The sequence below is a fragment of the Geotrypetes seraphini genome, chromosome 5, assembly GCF_902459505.1.
Source record: "Geotrypetes seraphini chromosome 5, aGeoSer1.1, whole genome shotgun sequence".
Classification (NCBI taxonomy): Eukaryota; Metazoa; Chordata; class Amphibia; order Gymnophiona; family Dermophiidae; genus Geotrypetes; species Geotrypetes seraphini.
In genome coordinates, this window is record NC_047088.1 from 264,791,401 (window position 1) to 264,806,213 (window position 14,813).

A 14,813-nucleotide genomic window follows, 5' to 3' on the forward strand; every position below is an offset into this window, starting at 1 on the left:
ATATCGCTCCCTCTATCGCTATGTCCAAATTCCTCCCTCTTACATCTCCTTCAATCTGTCCCTCTGTTCTCTCTCCACCACCATATCCAATATTTCTCATCCTTCTATTCCCCATGCATCTCTACCTCACTCCTCTCTCCATATGCCCAATTTCCCTCTTTCTTCCTTTCCCCATGTGCACCATCTCTTTGCCTCTTACTCACACACTCAAGCCCAACAATTCTGCCTTTCTATTCCCTCCCTCCTATGTTCCAATTTAGTGCTCCCTTCCTCCCTCCCTTTTGTATCCCGAGTTTGTGCCTTCCAGCCTTTGACCCAAAATCGGGCTCCTCATGTCCCAATGCGCTCCTTCCCAACTCCTCCTTTCTCCCAGATCATGTCTCCTCTATCCCTTACTTGCTTGAGCCACACTCACTCCTTCTGCCTTCAGTGGCTCTCATTGCAGGGACCCAAAAGCAGCAATTCACACGCTGCAAATGACTGACCCACAAGCCTTCCCTCTGACGTCAACTCTGATGTCGGACAGAAGGTTTCCGGGTCAGCTATGTGCAGCATGTGAACTGCAGCCTGCGCGTCCCTGCAACGAGAGCTGCTGAAGACAGGAAGAAAATGAGAACCACACACATTGCTGACCCAGAAGGCTTTCCTCTGACATCAGCTCTGACATTGGAGGGAAGCCCTTTGGGTCAGCTTCAGTAGAGGGGGGCAGGCAGGAAGGTTGAATCCCGGCAGTGGCTTCGACAGAGGGTGCAAGGCTGGAAGGAGGGATCCCCAGTGGTGGCTTCAACAGAGGGTGGAGGACAGGAAGGAGGGATCCCTGGCAGTGGCTTCGGCAAGCAGGCAGGCAATATCCTCAGCGGCAGCCAGTGCCGTGTACCCTCAACAAGCAGCTCGCGTACCCTTAAGAAGCACCGCTCTATGCAATGTATGTTGAGTAGCATCAAAACATTTTTTCTATCCACCGCTTTTTCTAAGGCTCCAGAAGCCCTCATGTACTCACCCAGTGTTGTGTATAGTAAAGAAAGCCTCTGAGGAGTCACCGACTGCACATATTGGCAGATTGAGACTCTCTGGGATCTGCAGCTTACAGCGTAGCAAGGTGGCATACAGGGCAATAGTAAACATGCCCTCCATCATATGAAAATTAATGTGATCTTCATACTCCCGCTAGAAATTAAAGAAAAGATGAGGTGTTAATAGGTCTCTCTTTATAGTGAACTGCCTAAGCTAGTACCACATATAACTGCTCTGTTGGTATTTTAACATATACCTCTCAATCCATATTAATATCATTCACATATTCTCTGTTCTCCAGTCATAATCTGATCAAAAGATAGTAAACAGAGAGTAGGTCAATATTCTCAAAGAAGAAGGGTAAATAGTGGGGTTCCCTGAGGGTCTGTGCTGAGACCGCTACTTTTTAATATATTTAGTGCTATATATTATATACTTCAGATGATAATAGAAAGAATTGCAAGTGATGTGTATGAATTAATTGATGTAATATTGTACACTTGATGGAAGATGAAAAAAAAAATGAATAAAGAATTGGAAAAAAATATATATATATATTTAGTGCTCTAGAGATGGGAATAACTAGTGAGACAATTAAATTTGCTGAGGACACAAAGTAATTCATAGTAACATAATAAATGACAGCAGATAAAGACCTGAATAGTCCATCCAGTCTGCCCATTAATTACATGAATTATAAATTCATGATTAAATTGCCTTTTTTCTTTGATATCAGGGTCATAGACCGTAAAGTCCACCCAGTACTGTCCTTAGTTCCAACTACTGGAGTTGCTGCCGAAGCTAACTCCACCCCATCCAACCATCTTGTCGTTTGCAGACCTCTCAATAACCAGGCCATAAGACCAAAGTGGGACGGGTCCTCCATTTGGATGGGACCCTGTAGAAGACGCTCCTCAGAAAATAGAAGTTGAAACAGCCTGTCTACCAGCAGATGAATCAGGTCTGCATACTATGACTAGTCTGGATGAACCAAGTTTACCAGACCCTGAAGAAGAAAAAGAATCCAGTGGAGGCCTATCATGGGCCACAGGGGAAAGAAAGAGAGAAGCCCTGACACTGGTCATGGCTGGAGAGAGCATCTATCCTCTCCAAACCACATTCTTCTTCTGCTGAAGAATTTGGGAACTTTGGAATTGTGACTAGTTGCCATGAAATCCAGAAACAGGGTGCCTCATTTCTGAGCAATCAGCTTGAAGACATCCAATAACAATCCCCATTCCCCCTAATCCAAAGAGTCCCTGATGAGCATGGGTATTGGACGCCAGCGCACTCATAAAGCTGCCAATTACGCTGCTAGCTTTCACTCAAGGTGTGAAAAATAACAAAACATGGAAAATGACGCATAACGCAAGGTTCACCAAAATATAATTTTATTGCTTTTATTTTTCCATCATGGACCTCAAAAGCTAGTTGCGTTAGCGGGAGGTCGTTATAGTTGCCAAAATGCTGGCCTTCTGATAATGATCTCAACCCGATACTTCGAAGCTCCCCAATATATACCTTCAGTCCAGTGTGACATCATTGGCCGTGGGCCAACCAAAATCAGAGGTGGTCTTTAAATTTAGACAAAGAAAATTCCTTTACATATTTAAAAGTTTCAGAAATCATATTTGTTTTGTTTACATTCATTTCTGAATATACATTAACATTTTATTACATATCCAATATTCTTTTTGTCCTTTTCAAAAAGGTATATTAAGAGAACCTGCATTTGTTAAGTGCTGAGAAATTCTCAGCCTCAGAGAAAAAGGAGGGGCTGTTTCCCCCTTTTCTCTCTGAGCTGACAGCTTCATGTTACACCTACACAGTCCTAAGCGTGGGCTGCCAATGCCCCCCTTCCTATGCTGGAGACTGGAACAGCAGACTAATTATTTCCAGATGCTGTGTTCAAGATTTTTCCTTAGTGTTCTTTTTATAAACCATTTATATCACCACATATCACATTCAGGGGCCCCTCCATTCATTCAGACCATGTATTTCATTCATATTTAATGCATGTTATATCTCAGTTTGGGATACGTAATCTAATATGCTCTTCCTAACCAGCCTAAGGCACATCTGGTATCAATTAGAACCACGAGGCTAGAAGCGGGAAAACCCTGAACAAAGAGCCAAGCAGAAGACACAGAAAGACAGAGAACCCAAAATGGAGTCACCACCTCAAGATGGAGGTCATGTACATCCTGATTTCCTTCATGATCTAGCCTAATAGCAAAGTACATAAAAAGAATATTATTATGCTTTTCCTTAATATTAATCTATAGTGTGTTTTTCTGGCCTTGGCTACATCCATATTCAGATTTTTATTCACCAATTTTTTGTACGCTTCTATTGGGTGTGGCCTTAACTAATACATATGCTTGTATCTAATTAGAGTTACCCAGAATCATACGAAAAGCAGGCACTTTTGTAGAAAAATTCCACAAAATACTGTACTATCATGTCCTGACGTCCATTCCATTACCGTCCCATAGACATCACCCCCTACTGGCCACGAGCTGAGGTAATCTGCCTGGACACTGAAGGTCCCCACAATGTGAGCTACTGAAATCTGGAGAAAATGCTTTTCCAACCAGAGAATTAGCATACGAAATTCTGTCACCAGAGCAGCACTCCACATGCTTCCCTGCCTGTTGTGACATTGTCCAACAGAATGCAGACCAAATTGCCCTCAGGAATAAGATGAAAGGCTAACAGGGCCTTGTGAACCAGTTTGAATTCTAAACAGTTCACTGAACAAACTGCTTCCATCTTGTGGTGGAGGACAGTGTGTTCAACAACCTGCCAAACTAGCATCCATGACCACCACTATCCAAGATGGAGAGGCTAGAAGCATCCCTTGCATGAAATTGCTCAACAGATGCTACCACAACTTCCTGTCCTTTGCCAGGAGTCCAAGGAAGACACAGATCATTGGTTTTTAAACTTGTCTTGGGGGACCCCCAGGCAACTGTATAAGGCACTGCTTGGAGGCAGGATCCACAACCCAGTGATGTAGTCACAATAAGCACCTAGCCATGACCACTAATGCTATATGTTTGGCAGATGCCTTAATTAGATTGCATGAGAGTGGGTGGGGGAGGGAGTTAATTTATGTATTTAAGATGATATATAGAAAGAATTTCAAATGATGTATATGATTCAATTGATGTAATATTGTGTTCTTGATGTAAGAAGAAAAAATGAATAAAGAATTGGAAAAAAAAAAAAAAAGATTGTATAAGAAATCCATCAGGCAAGCCAAATCAATCTCCATACTGGCAAATTTGAAGGAAGTAAATTTTTTTTAATGTAATTTAATTTATTTATTTATATACCACTTATATCCTAAGTGGTTTACATTCAGATACTTTATCATATTTCCCTAACTGTCCCAGTGGGCTCAAACTCTATCTAGTGTAACTGGGGCAATGGGGGATTAAATGACTTTTCCAGGGTCACAATGAGCAGCGAGGGATTTGAACCCACAGCTTCAGGGTGCTGAGGTCTAGCTCTAACCCTTGCGCCACACAGTCAGACAAGGTATCTGCTGCTTGCTGAACCCAGATGAGGCAAGTTCTCACAGCATAGGAACTACAGACTGCCCTGAAGAGAAAGCTGAGACCTAGCACATAAGCACATAAGCGTTGCCTCTGCCGGGTCAGACCAGGGGTCCATCGTGCCCGGCAATCCGCTCCCGCGGCGGCTCCCCAGGTCCATGACCTGAAAGTGTTCCCTACCTAGCCTAAAATATCCATACCCTATTCGCTCAATGTCCTGTAAGGTAAACCTCTATCTGTACCCTGTTATCCCCTTCGCTTCCAGGAAGTCATCCAGTCCCTTTTTGAACCCCAGAATTGTACTCTGTCCTATCACCTCTCCGGGAAGTGCGTTCCAGGTGTCCACCACCTTCTGAGTGAAGAAGAACCTCCTTGCATTCGTTATGAATCTGTCTCCTCTCAGTTTTTCTGAATGACCTCTTGTTTTAGTTGTCCCTGCTAGTCTAAAGAATCTGTCCCTCTCCACCTTCTCTATGCCTTTCATGATTTTATAAGTTTCTATCATGTCCCCTCTCAGTCTCCGCTTCTCCAGGGTAAAGAGCCCCAGCCTGTCCAACCATTCGGCATATGAAAGGTTCTCCATACCCTTTATCATCCTCGTTGCCCTCCTCTGGACCCTCTCGAGTATTGCCATGTCCTTCTTGAGGTATGGCGACCAGTATTGGACGCAGTATTCCAGATGTGGGCGCACCATTGCTCGATACAGTGGCAGGATAACTTCTTTTGTTCTGGTAGTGATACCTTTCTTGATAATGCCCAACATTCTGTTCGCTTTTTTTGAGGCCGCTGCACATTGTGCCGCCTGCTTCATTGTGTTATCCACCAATACCCCCAGATCTTTTTCTTGGCTGCCTTCCCCGAGTACCCTCCCTCCCATCGTATAGCTGTACATGGAGTTCCCCTTCCCTATGTGCAAGACCTTACATTTCTCCACATTGAAGCTCATCTGCCATTTTTTTGCCCACTCACTCAGTTTGTTCAGGTCGCTCTGCAGTTCTTTGCATTCCTCAACAGTTCTGGCCCTGCTGGAGAGTTTTGTGTCATCCACGAACTTGATAACTTCGCACTTTGTCCCCGTTTCTAGATCATTAATAAATATATTGAACAGCAATGGTCCCAGCACTGACCCTTGCGGAACACCACTTGTGACCCCTATCCAGTCAGAGTAGTGCCCCTTTACTCCTACCCTCTGTTTCCTGTCCGCCAGCCAATTTTTGATCCATCTGTACACGTTCCCTTCCACCCCGTGACTCCACAGTTTCTTCGGTAAGCGTTCATGGGGCACCTTGTCAAAGGCTTTTTGGAAATCTAGATATATAATGTCTACTGGGTCACCTTGGTCTAATTGCTTACTTATCCCCTCAAAGAAATGCAGTAGATTTGTCTGGCATGATCGGCCTTTACAGAAACCATGCTGGCTCGATCTCATCAGATTATTTTTTTCTATATGCTCATTGATACCTTCCCTGATCATTGATTCGACCATCTTCCCCGGAACAGAGGTTAAGCTCACCGGTCTGTAGTTTCCCGGGTCGCCTCTCGATCCTTTTTTGAAGATCGGTGTAACATTCGCTATCTTCCAGTCCTCCGGGATTACCCCTGTTCTCAAGGACAGGTTGCAAATATGCTGCAGTAACTCTGCTGTTTCATCTCTGAGCTCTTTCAGTATTCTCGGGTGGATCCCGTCTGGGCCCGGAGCTTTGTCCGTTCTTAATCTATCTATCTGCCTGAGAACGTCTTCGAGGCTTACCTCCATGCATGATAATTTCCCCTCTTGATCTCCCCTGAAGATTTTTTCCGGTTCTGGCACACTGGATGTGTCCTCTATTGTAAAGACCGACGAGAAGAACTTGTTTAGCCTACCAGCCACCTCTTTTTCCTCTTTCACCACTCCCTTCCGGTCACCCTCGTCCAGGGGCCCCACCTCCTCCCTCGCTGGCTGTTTCCCTTTCACATATCGGAAAAATGGTTTGAAATTTCTTGCTTCCTTGGCTAGTCTCTCCTCATACTCTTTCTTGGCTTTCTTGACTACTCGGTGACATTCTTTTTGTTGCTTCCTGTGCTCTCTCCAGTTTCCTTCAGTTTTGTCCTTTTTCCACTTCCGAAATGATTTTTTCTTGTCTCCTATCACTTTCTTTACTTCACTGGTTATCCATGCAGGGTCCTTTGTCTGATTCTTCTTGGAACCTTTCCTAAATCTTGGTATATATAGGTTTTGTGCCTTGTTTACTGTGTCCTTGAATAGGGACCAGGCTTGCTCCACAGTCCGAGTTTCCTTGGAGCTGTTTCTGAGCTTCTTTCTCACCATTTGTCTCATGGCATCATAGTTCCCTTTCTTGAAGTTAAATGTTGTTGCCTTGGTTCTCTTTCCCATAGGTAGTCCTACTTGCACTTTGAACTGAATCATGTTGTGGTCACTGGTTCCTAGTGGTCCTATGATCTCCACATCCTTCGCGGGGCTTTTAAGCCCATTGAGGATCAGATCCAGAGTCGCTGATCCTCTCGTTGGTGCCTCGACTAGTTGTTCCATGAAGCAGTCCTGGACTGCTTCCAGGAACTCCGTTTCCCTTGCACATTTTGAATTTCCAAGACACCAGTCTATCCCAGGATAGTTGAAATCTCCCATAACTATGGTGTTTGGGTTCTTGCATTCCCTTCTCAGCTCGGCTACCATTTCTGTATCTTCAGCTTCAGTTTGCCCAGGTGGACGGTAGAACAGTCCCATCTTTACCTCAAAGAGTTTCAAGGAAGACTCCAACTTCTGTCCTGAACATCTTTCAACATTATATCTCCTTCCACAGGCAGAGTGGTCTTTTTAATAATCACCATGACCAAGGAATCTACTTTAGGCAACTAACTTTTTCAGTTCATCTGGAGAGATAGGAGTGAGGCGAGACATAGCCTGGGCAACCCTGAGGCTTGTGTCTGTTGTGGAGTATTGGGCTGTAATCAATTCCTGCATAGCTTCATGGACAGGGAAGGGCTTAGACATTTTAGGATTGGAGGCAGAGGGATCCTGAGAGGCAGGAGGGGAAATATTAAGAGCTTCCTTAGCCTTAGTAATAAGGAAGGTGATTCTTCATTATGGAACACCCAAACTGCAGCAGGGTCGTCAGACTCATCCCTTAACAGTTCCTCCTCTAGAAAATTAGGCAACAACTCAGGCAGCAAAGCTGCTGAAAGTCCCCCTTCTGAAGGAGCAGGAGACAGAGAAGATACAGGATCCACCTCAAACAGAACCTCTAGATGAATTCTCTGAGACCCAGAGATTTGGTGAGTGTATTTTAAGAGAAATGCTTGCTGAAGTAGCAACACAAATTCTAGAGAAAAGGGCTCCTAAGAGGGAGAAAGAATTTCAAACCCATCTCTAGCAGAAGGACCCAAATTAGCCTGTGTCTGATTAGGCAGACATGAGCTATCACCTGTAGAAGCAGAATTTTGGATTTCCAACATGGCCAAGAGTGCCGATGCACAAGCAGCATCAATGCGTAAAACCTGAGCAGAGTATGGGAACATGTCTCTTACATGGGAACCTGACTTCTCTGCCATCCACGACACTGACTCAGCCAAATCTGATGCCGCACAACCTGCTGAGCACTGCCCCAATGCTGCTCTCCACTTTCCATACTGGGAGCAACATTTCACAACCTCTGTTGCAATAAAATAAAAGTGAAAGCAAAGGGAGAAATACAGGGTTGGTCGTTGCTCTGTAGAGACTAATGAAACAGTGTAGGAATCATTCCCTTCAACTTAAAGCTGTGGAAGCAGACCTCCTGCTCAAATTTCCCAAGGTATCCCTTTTTTTCACTCCTGTGAGGAAGGAGAAGAGAAAAGCAGCAGGATGGGTGGTGGCGAGAAAGGACCTGGCATAGCAGGATATGTAAAAGACACTCTTTTGCCTGGGATGTAGATAATAAAAGATGAAGCAGAATGATATAGAAATGCTTTAGAGAGTTACAGTAAAAAAGAATATTCATTGGTTAGCATTACTGGCAAGCTGTTACTTAAAGTTTATAAATACATGTTTTGTCCCAGATGCTACTTCCTGTACGATTGGGTAATAGAAGGGTCCTAGAACAGGGAACAGGTCACTGTGCCCTAAGCTAATATGTTGTTATAAGATGGCCAATGCATTGAATTGCTGACAGGAGCAAAATTATGAGTGCATGATTTATAAGTTATTATAGGATTGCTAATATTATGGAAAATTATTAATGAAGTAAGATTGACAGGAAGAAATCATATGACCAATGAACTAAATATAGACCTAGTGGCAAAGTGCAGTCATATGCAATTTATCATTGGATCTTAACAAAGTAATTGTATTGTAATTGAAAGATGTACCAACTTATGTGTGAATAATAATGAATGAAATGATGTCATGAAGTTAGTGAAATGGCCTGCAGCCCATGGCTCAGGGAGACTCTTGGTTCTGATTCTGCCAGTTAGCAGATCACTAAGAGCTCCATAAGGCCTTATTGATTTAACCTGATTTTGTATGGCTGGTTGTTATTTTTTGGCATCCCTGAGAGATGGAAGAAAGGGCTGGGGGGGGAGATGCGGGTAGGAAATCTGTCCATGTAGTTATTCAGAGCAATCAACGTCACTGGGTACACCCCTAGAGGAGGCACCAAACAGCCTAAACACCCTGAAGCTGTACTGAAATGGAAAACCCAAACCAGAAGTGAAGACAGCAAAGGATGCCCCAAGAGTTTATGAAAGACCATCCACCACCTGCTACAGATAGAGGAAATACTGACTCAGGAGCATGCTGTCTTATAAAAGAGAATTTGATGCCTCTGTCTTTACCTGAAGGTAGATGTCATAACCCATCTGCTGCTATGACAAAGAAATGTCCTTTAAAAAATGGTAAAGGCTTGGCAGTTTAATGAGTTGGATTAGGGTTATATCTGGAATCTTTTGTTGAATGAGACAAATGATGGCCCTCTGTTTGTGTTGAAGTTTGTTCGTATATTTTGTTGTCTGTTATATCACTTGTGTTGGTTGTTATGTTGAATGCTATTTGTACAAGTGTTGAACCCACAACAGCTATGCCATCAGATGGTTTGTATCTTGTCTTGCTTGACAATGCTTTAAAGTGATTCATTAAATTAAAGAATGAATTTGTGTAGTCTCAAAAGCACCACCTGTGGGTAATTCTTATGTTAGCTCCCAGCCTGCAAAGAGTCCATTTTTTTCTCCTGTACTCATATGCTGCTAACACAGGTCCTCTTCTTAGAAGTCTTGCACTCACTGAAATGAAAGCTCTGTTGTGCTCCATGAAGCAACCCTAGAAGGAAGCAGCCCCTCTTACCTTCTCCATGGGACGAAACGTGATGGGTATTGAGAAGCTTGTACCAGGGCTCAGCATAATCATCTGAGGGGGCATCGTAGTAAAGAAAATGGAGGTAGGAGGGCTGAAAGAGAAACAACAAGAAAATAGGGTGCTGGCACGTTCTCTTATCTTTCTTTTTTTTTAATTATAATTCTTTATTCATTTTTGTATGTTACAACAAGTGTATCAAATAAACTCATATAAAACTTAAAGATACACACTTGATTAACTCACATATTAGCATCAAATTTAACATTTCATTAGGAAATTAGTATTCTATAATGTTAAAATATTATATAAGAAATCTAAATTTATATCATTCTTATTGAATATAATAATCCCCCATCCCTCCCTCCCTCCCAATTCAATAATACATAAAATCATCTTTATTGTGAATTCATTCAAATATTGATATATTATGTAATAATCAGAAATAAAATCCCACCCCTTTTTCCCTCTAATCAAATATCTTATCATGGGAAAAGTTAATCATTCATTACAAAAATCTGTTAACGGTCCCCAGACTTTCTGAAATTTACTCACATAACCTTTTTGCGTTGCAATGGTGAGTTCCATTTTGTACATATGACATACAGAATTCCACCAGAAATTGTAATTTAACCTGTCATATTTTTTTCCAATTGTATGTTATTTGTTGTATTGCTATTCCAGTTAAAATAAACAGAAGTTTGTTGTTACTTGACGAAATTTGACTTCTTGCTCTCATAGTTGTTCCAAATAAAATAGTATCATATGTCAAGGCTACCGGGTTTTCTAACATCTTATTAATTTGAGGCCAAATTGATTTCCAGAATGATAAAATAAATGGACAATAGAATAAAAGATGATCTAATGTCCCAGCTTCAATATGACAATGCCAGCATCTATTAGACTTAGAACTATCTATCTTTCTTTACTCTTCCAGCTCAGTCAAAACTGAACTGCAGCACCACCAGAAGACCTCATGCACAACTACCTGGGTCTTCTCTCAATTTTTAACACCTTTTTATCTAGATTATCTATTATAGCACCGAAACTCTGCCAAATGCCATAAGCTACAGTGGTCTTCATGCCTGCTCCCTGAATCTGGCCAAGCAATGCCTGAGACACCCAGACTCCCTTACTGGACATTGTGCATGCATTCTCTCCTTTAAATTTTTAAAACAGTACCTCTGACACCCTGAATTGCCTCCCATAAGCTACAAAAAAAAATAGACCACCCTTCTGGTCCAAAATGTTCAGTTCACAGTACTTGTAAAGATGTTAAACAGGATGGATTTTGCATCTGCCAACCAAACAGGATTCCCTTGTGCATTCCTACAACACTATGAAATTACACTCAGAAAGAACTCCTATGGCAAGATTATACATTAATAACAATTTATCTGAGAGTTTTAAATTACATAGAGGAGTTAGACAAGGATGTCCATTATCTCCTTTGCTGTTTGATATTGTTTTAGAACCCTTATTGATAGCTATTAATCAGACAAGGGGGATACAGGGTATTCCCTTGAAAGAATGGGAATACAAATTATCTGCTTATGCGGATGATATTTTATTATATTTGCGCAATCCAGGTTCAACTATACCATGTTTGTTAGAATTGATTGAAAGATTTGGAATGTTTTCAGGATATAAAATCAATTGGAATAAATCTGAAATTCTTTCGCTTAATGTGCATTGCATAAAATCTATGTTTGATTCATTTCCTTTTGTATGGAAAGAGGATGGATTAAAATATTTAGGAATTTGGATTAAAAATTCAATAGAAGATACAGTAAAAGAAAATGAAAAACTTTTATTAAAAAAGGTTTCGGAATTATGTGAACAATGGAACCCATTACATATATCTTGGTGGGGAAGAGTTCAAACCATAAAAATGATGATATTGCCTGTGGTTTGCTATCAAATGTGTATGATTCCGGTATTTTTTCAAAACTCTTTTTTAAAAAATTGAATTCAATAATTATTAAGTTTGTTTGGCTTGGCAAAACACCTAGAATTGCTTTGGTATCTTTACAGAAATCAATTAAGGAGGGTGGGGTAAATTTCCCAAATTTCTATAGGTATCATCAGGCCTATATCTTACGTCAAGGTATGTATTGGGTCCTCCCAGATCTCATTGAATACACTCCAGATTGGTTATACTTGGAATGGCGACTCCTGTCTCCTTTACATCTTTGTCACATTCTCAGTATCAAGATGCCCAGATTGTATAAAGAAAATAAACTTTTATTAGATACATGGAAAACTCTAAGATATGTAAATAATTTAACTGAAATTCCTATTAGTAAATCGACAAATCAATCTATATGGCTAAACTCCAAGATTCAGATTGGCGGAACTAAGATTGTCTGGAGGCATTGGTTAAATGCAGAAATACGAACTTTAAATGATGTTATTTCAAATGGAAATATGCTTGAGTTTACACAATTGCAAAATAAATTTGGACTGAATAAATCACAATTTTACAAATGGTTGCAATTGAAGCAGGCCATTCAGGCAGGGTTCCCTGAATGGAAAAATCTAAATTCTCAATATAGCATGGAATTTTTATGCTTCCAGGCAGATTTTCTGGGTCACCAGGCCGCACAGTGGTATAAAGTTATTAGTGAATTGGTTAATAAAAAACCTAAAAATGGTCTTAGGGATATTTGGAGCATTGAGATTAATCATCAAATTTCAGCATCTCAATGGCCACAAATTTGGTCTTGGAGAATAAGATGTACACTGTCAGCATCTATGAGACAAACTTGGTTTTTTCTTTTGCACAGAGCATTTTGGACCCCTGTTAGATTACAAAAATTAAATAGTTCATTGTCTAATAGATGCTGGCATTGTAAGCTTGAAGTAGGGACTTTGGATCATCTTTTATTTTTCTGTCCCTATATATTAGCCTTTTGGAATTCGATCTGGGATCAAATAAATTCTTTATTAGAAAATCCTGTAGCATTAACTTATGATACTATGATATTTGGCATATCTATGAGGAAAAAGAGTCAGATATCGGCAAGTAATAACAAACTTTTATTGATTATGACAGGAGTTGCCATGCAACATATTACTACAAATTGGAAAGATCACACAAGACTTAATTTTAATTTCTGGTGGAATTCACTTTGTCACCTATACAAAATGGAACGTTCAATAGCAATACAAAATGGAAATTATAAAAGGTTTAATGAAATATGGGAGCCATTGACATTGTTTTGTAATGAATAAACACCATTTTCTTAACATTATTTATGAATGGAAGGGAAAGGGGAGGGATTGTATAAATGAAAGAAAAAAGGTAAAAAGAACTATGAAAAAGATTGATTCAATTAAGTAAATTGTATGGAAAGGGAGGGGAGGGAGAAGGGTTTAGATATATATACATTTGTTTTTTGTTTTTTTAAATTTTTATTTATAAATTTTCCATTCTTACAATATTTGAATCATATTAAATATTATTAATTATTACATATCTATTATATTATCATTAATAATTCATAGTATTTAAAATATAATATGATAAATATTATACAATAACATAAAAATATAAATCCCTTCCCCTTTTTATATAACATGTTTCCAATAATTAATCAAATCCCACCCCAATCATATATAATTTTTATCATTGTGCTAAGAAAACTAATCATTAGAATAATTAGTCAATGGTTGCCAAATTTTCTTGAAATTAAGAAGATTCCCTTGTTGTAACGCTATTATTTTTTCCATTTTATAAATATGACAGACAGAATTCCACCAGAACGTATAATTTAATTTGGTATAATCTTTCCAATTTTGAGTAATTTGTTGCATGGCGACTCCTGTTAGTATTAGTAATAGCTTATTATTATTTGCTGAAATCGGACTCTTAGTTCTCATTGCAGTGCCAAATAATATGGTGTCATATGAGAGTCCTACATAATTCTCTAGTAACTTATTAATTTGGGGCCAAATTGAATTCCAAAATGCGTTTACACAGGGACAGAAAAAGATTAAATGATCTAACGTCCCTATTTCCAATTTACAATGCCAGCATCTATTAGATCTAGTACTATCTATTTTTTGCAGGCGCGTTGGGGTCCAGAACACTCTATGTAATAAGAACAACCATGTTTGATTCATAGATGCTGACTTTGTAGATCTTAATCTCCAGGACCAAAATCGTGGCCATTGAGACTCAGAAATTGTCTGACCAATCTCAATACTCCAAATATCCCTAAGACCTGTTTTCTTTTTTTTATTTAAAAATCCGTTTATCAATTTGTACCATTTTGCGGCTTGGTGACCCAAAAAATCCGCCTGGAAACATAGAACCTGTAGACTATATTGATTATTTAGATTTTTCCATTCAGGGAACCCTACCTGAATGGCCTGCTTCAATTGCATCCATTTAAAATATTGTGTTTTATTTAATCCAAATTTATTTTGCAATTGTGAAAAACTAAGCAGTGACCCTTCTGAAATGACATCATTCAATGTTCGTATTCCTGCATTTATCCATTGTTTCCAGACGATTTTAAATCCGCCAATTCTGATCCTGGAGTTTATCCATATTGATTGATTTAGAGATTTAGCAATAGGTTCTGGTGACAGATTACTAATGTATCTCAATGTTTTCCAAGTGTCAAATAAAATTCTGTGGTCTTTGTATCTTTTAGGCATTGTTATAGTTATTAACTGTTCTGGATATAAAGGGAACAGGAGCCGCCATTCTAAATACAGCCAATCTGGTACATTTTCTAAAAGATCTGGGAGGATCCAATACATACCCTGTCTTAAAATATAGGCTTGATGATACCTATAAAAATTTGGAAAATTTACCCCCCCTTCCATAATTGGTCTTTGTAATGATACTAAAGCGATTCTTGGTCTTTTCCCACACCAAACAAATTTTGTAAGAATATTGTTAAGTT

The 14,813-nt window shown here is 39.9% G+C and overlaps 1 protein-coding gene across 3 annotated transcripts in view; it reads right to left on the reverse strand.

Moving 5' to 3' along the window:
* The window catches only part of CFAP65 (cilia and flagella associated protein 65), a 351,728-nt gene that overhangs the window by 315,566 nt on the left and 21,349 nt on the right, over positions 1–14,813 (reverse strand). For all 3 annotated transcript variants that reach the window (XM_033945108.1, XM_033945107.1, XM_033945109.1), the window contains 2 exons: positions 9,889–9,991; positions 1,001–1,167 (listed from right to left, as the gene is read on the reverse strand). In XM_033945108.1, coding sequence (XP_033800999.1) covers positions 1,001–1,167; positions 9,889–9,991 — 270 coding nt within the window. The remainder of the gene's footprint in view (positions 1–1,000; positions 1,168–9,888; positions 9,992–14,813) is intronic.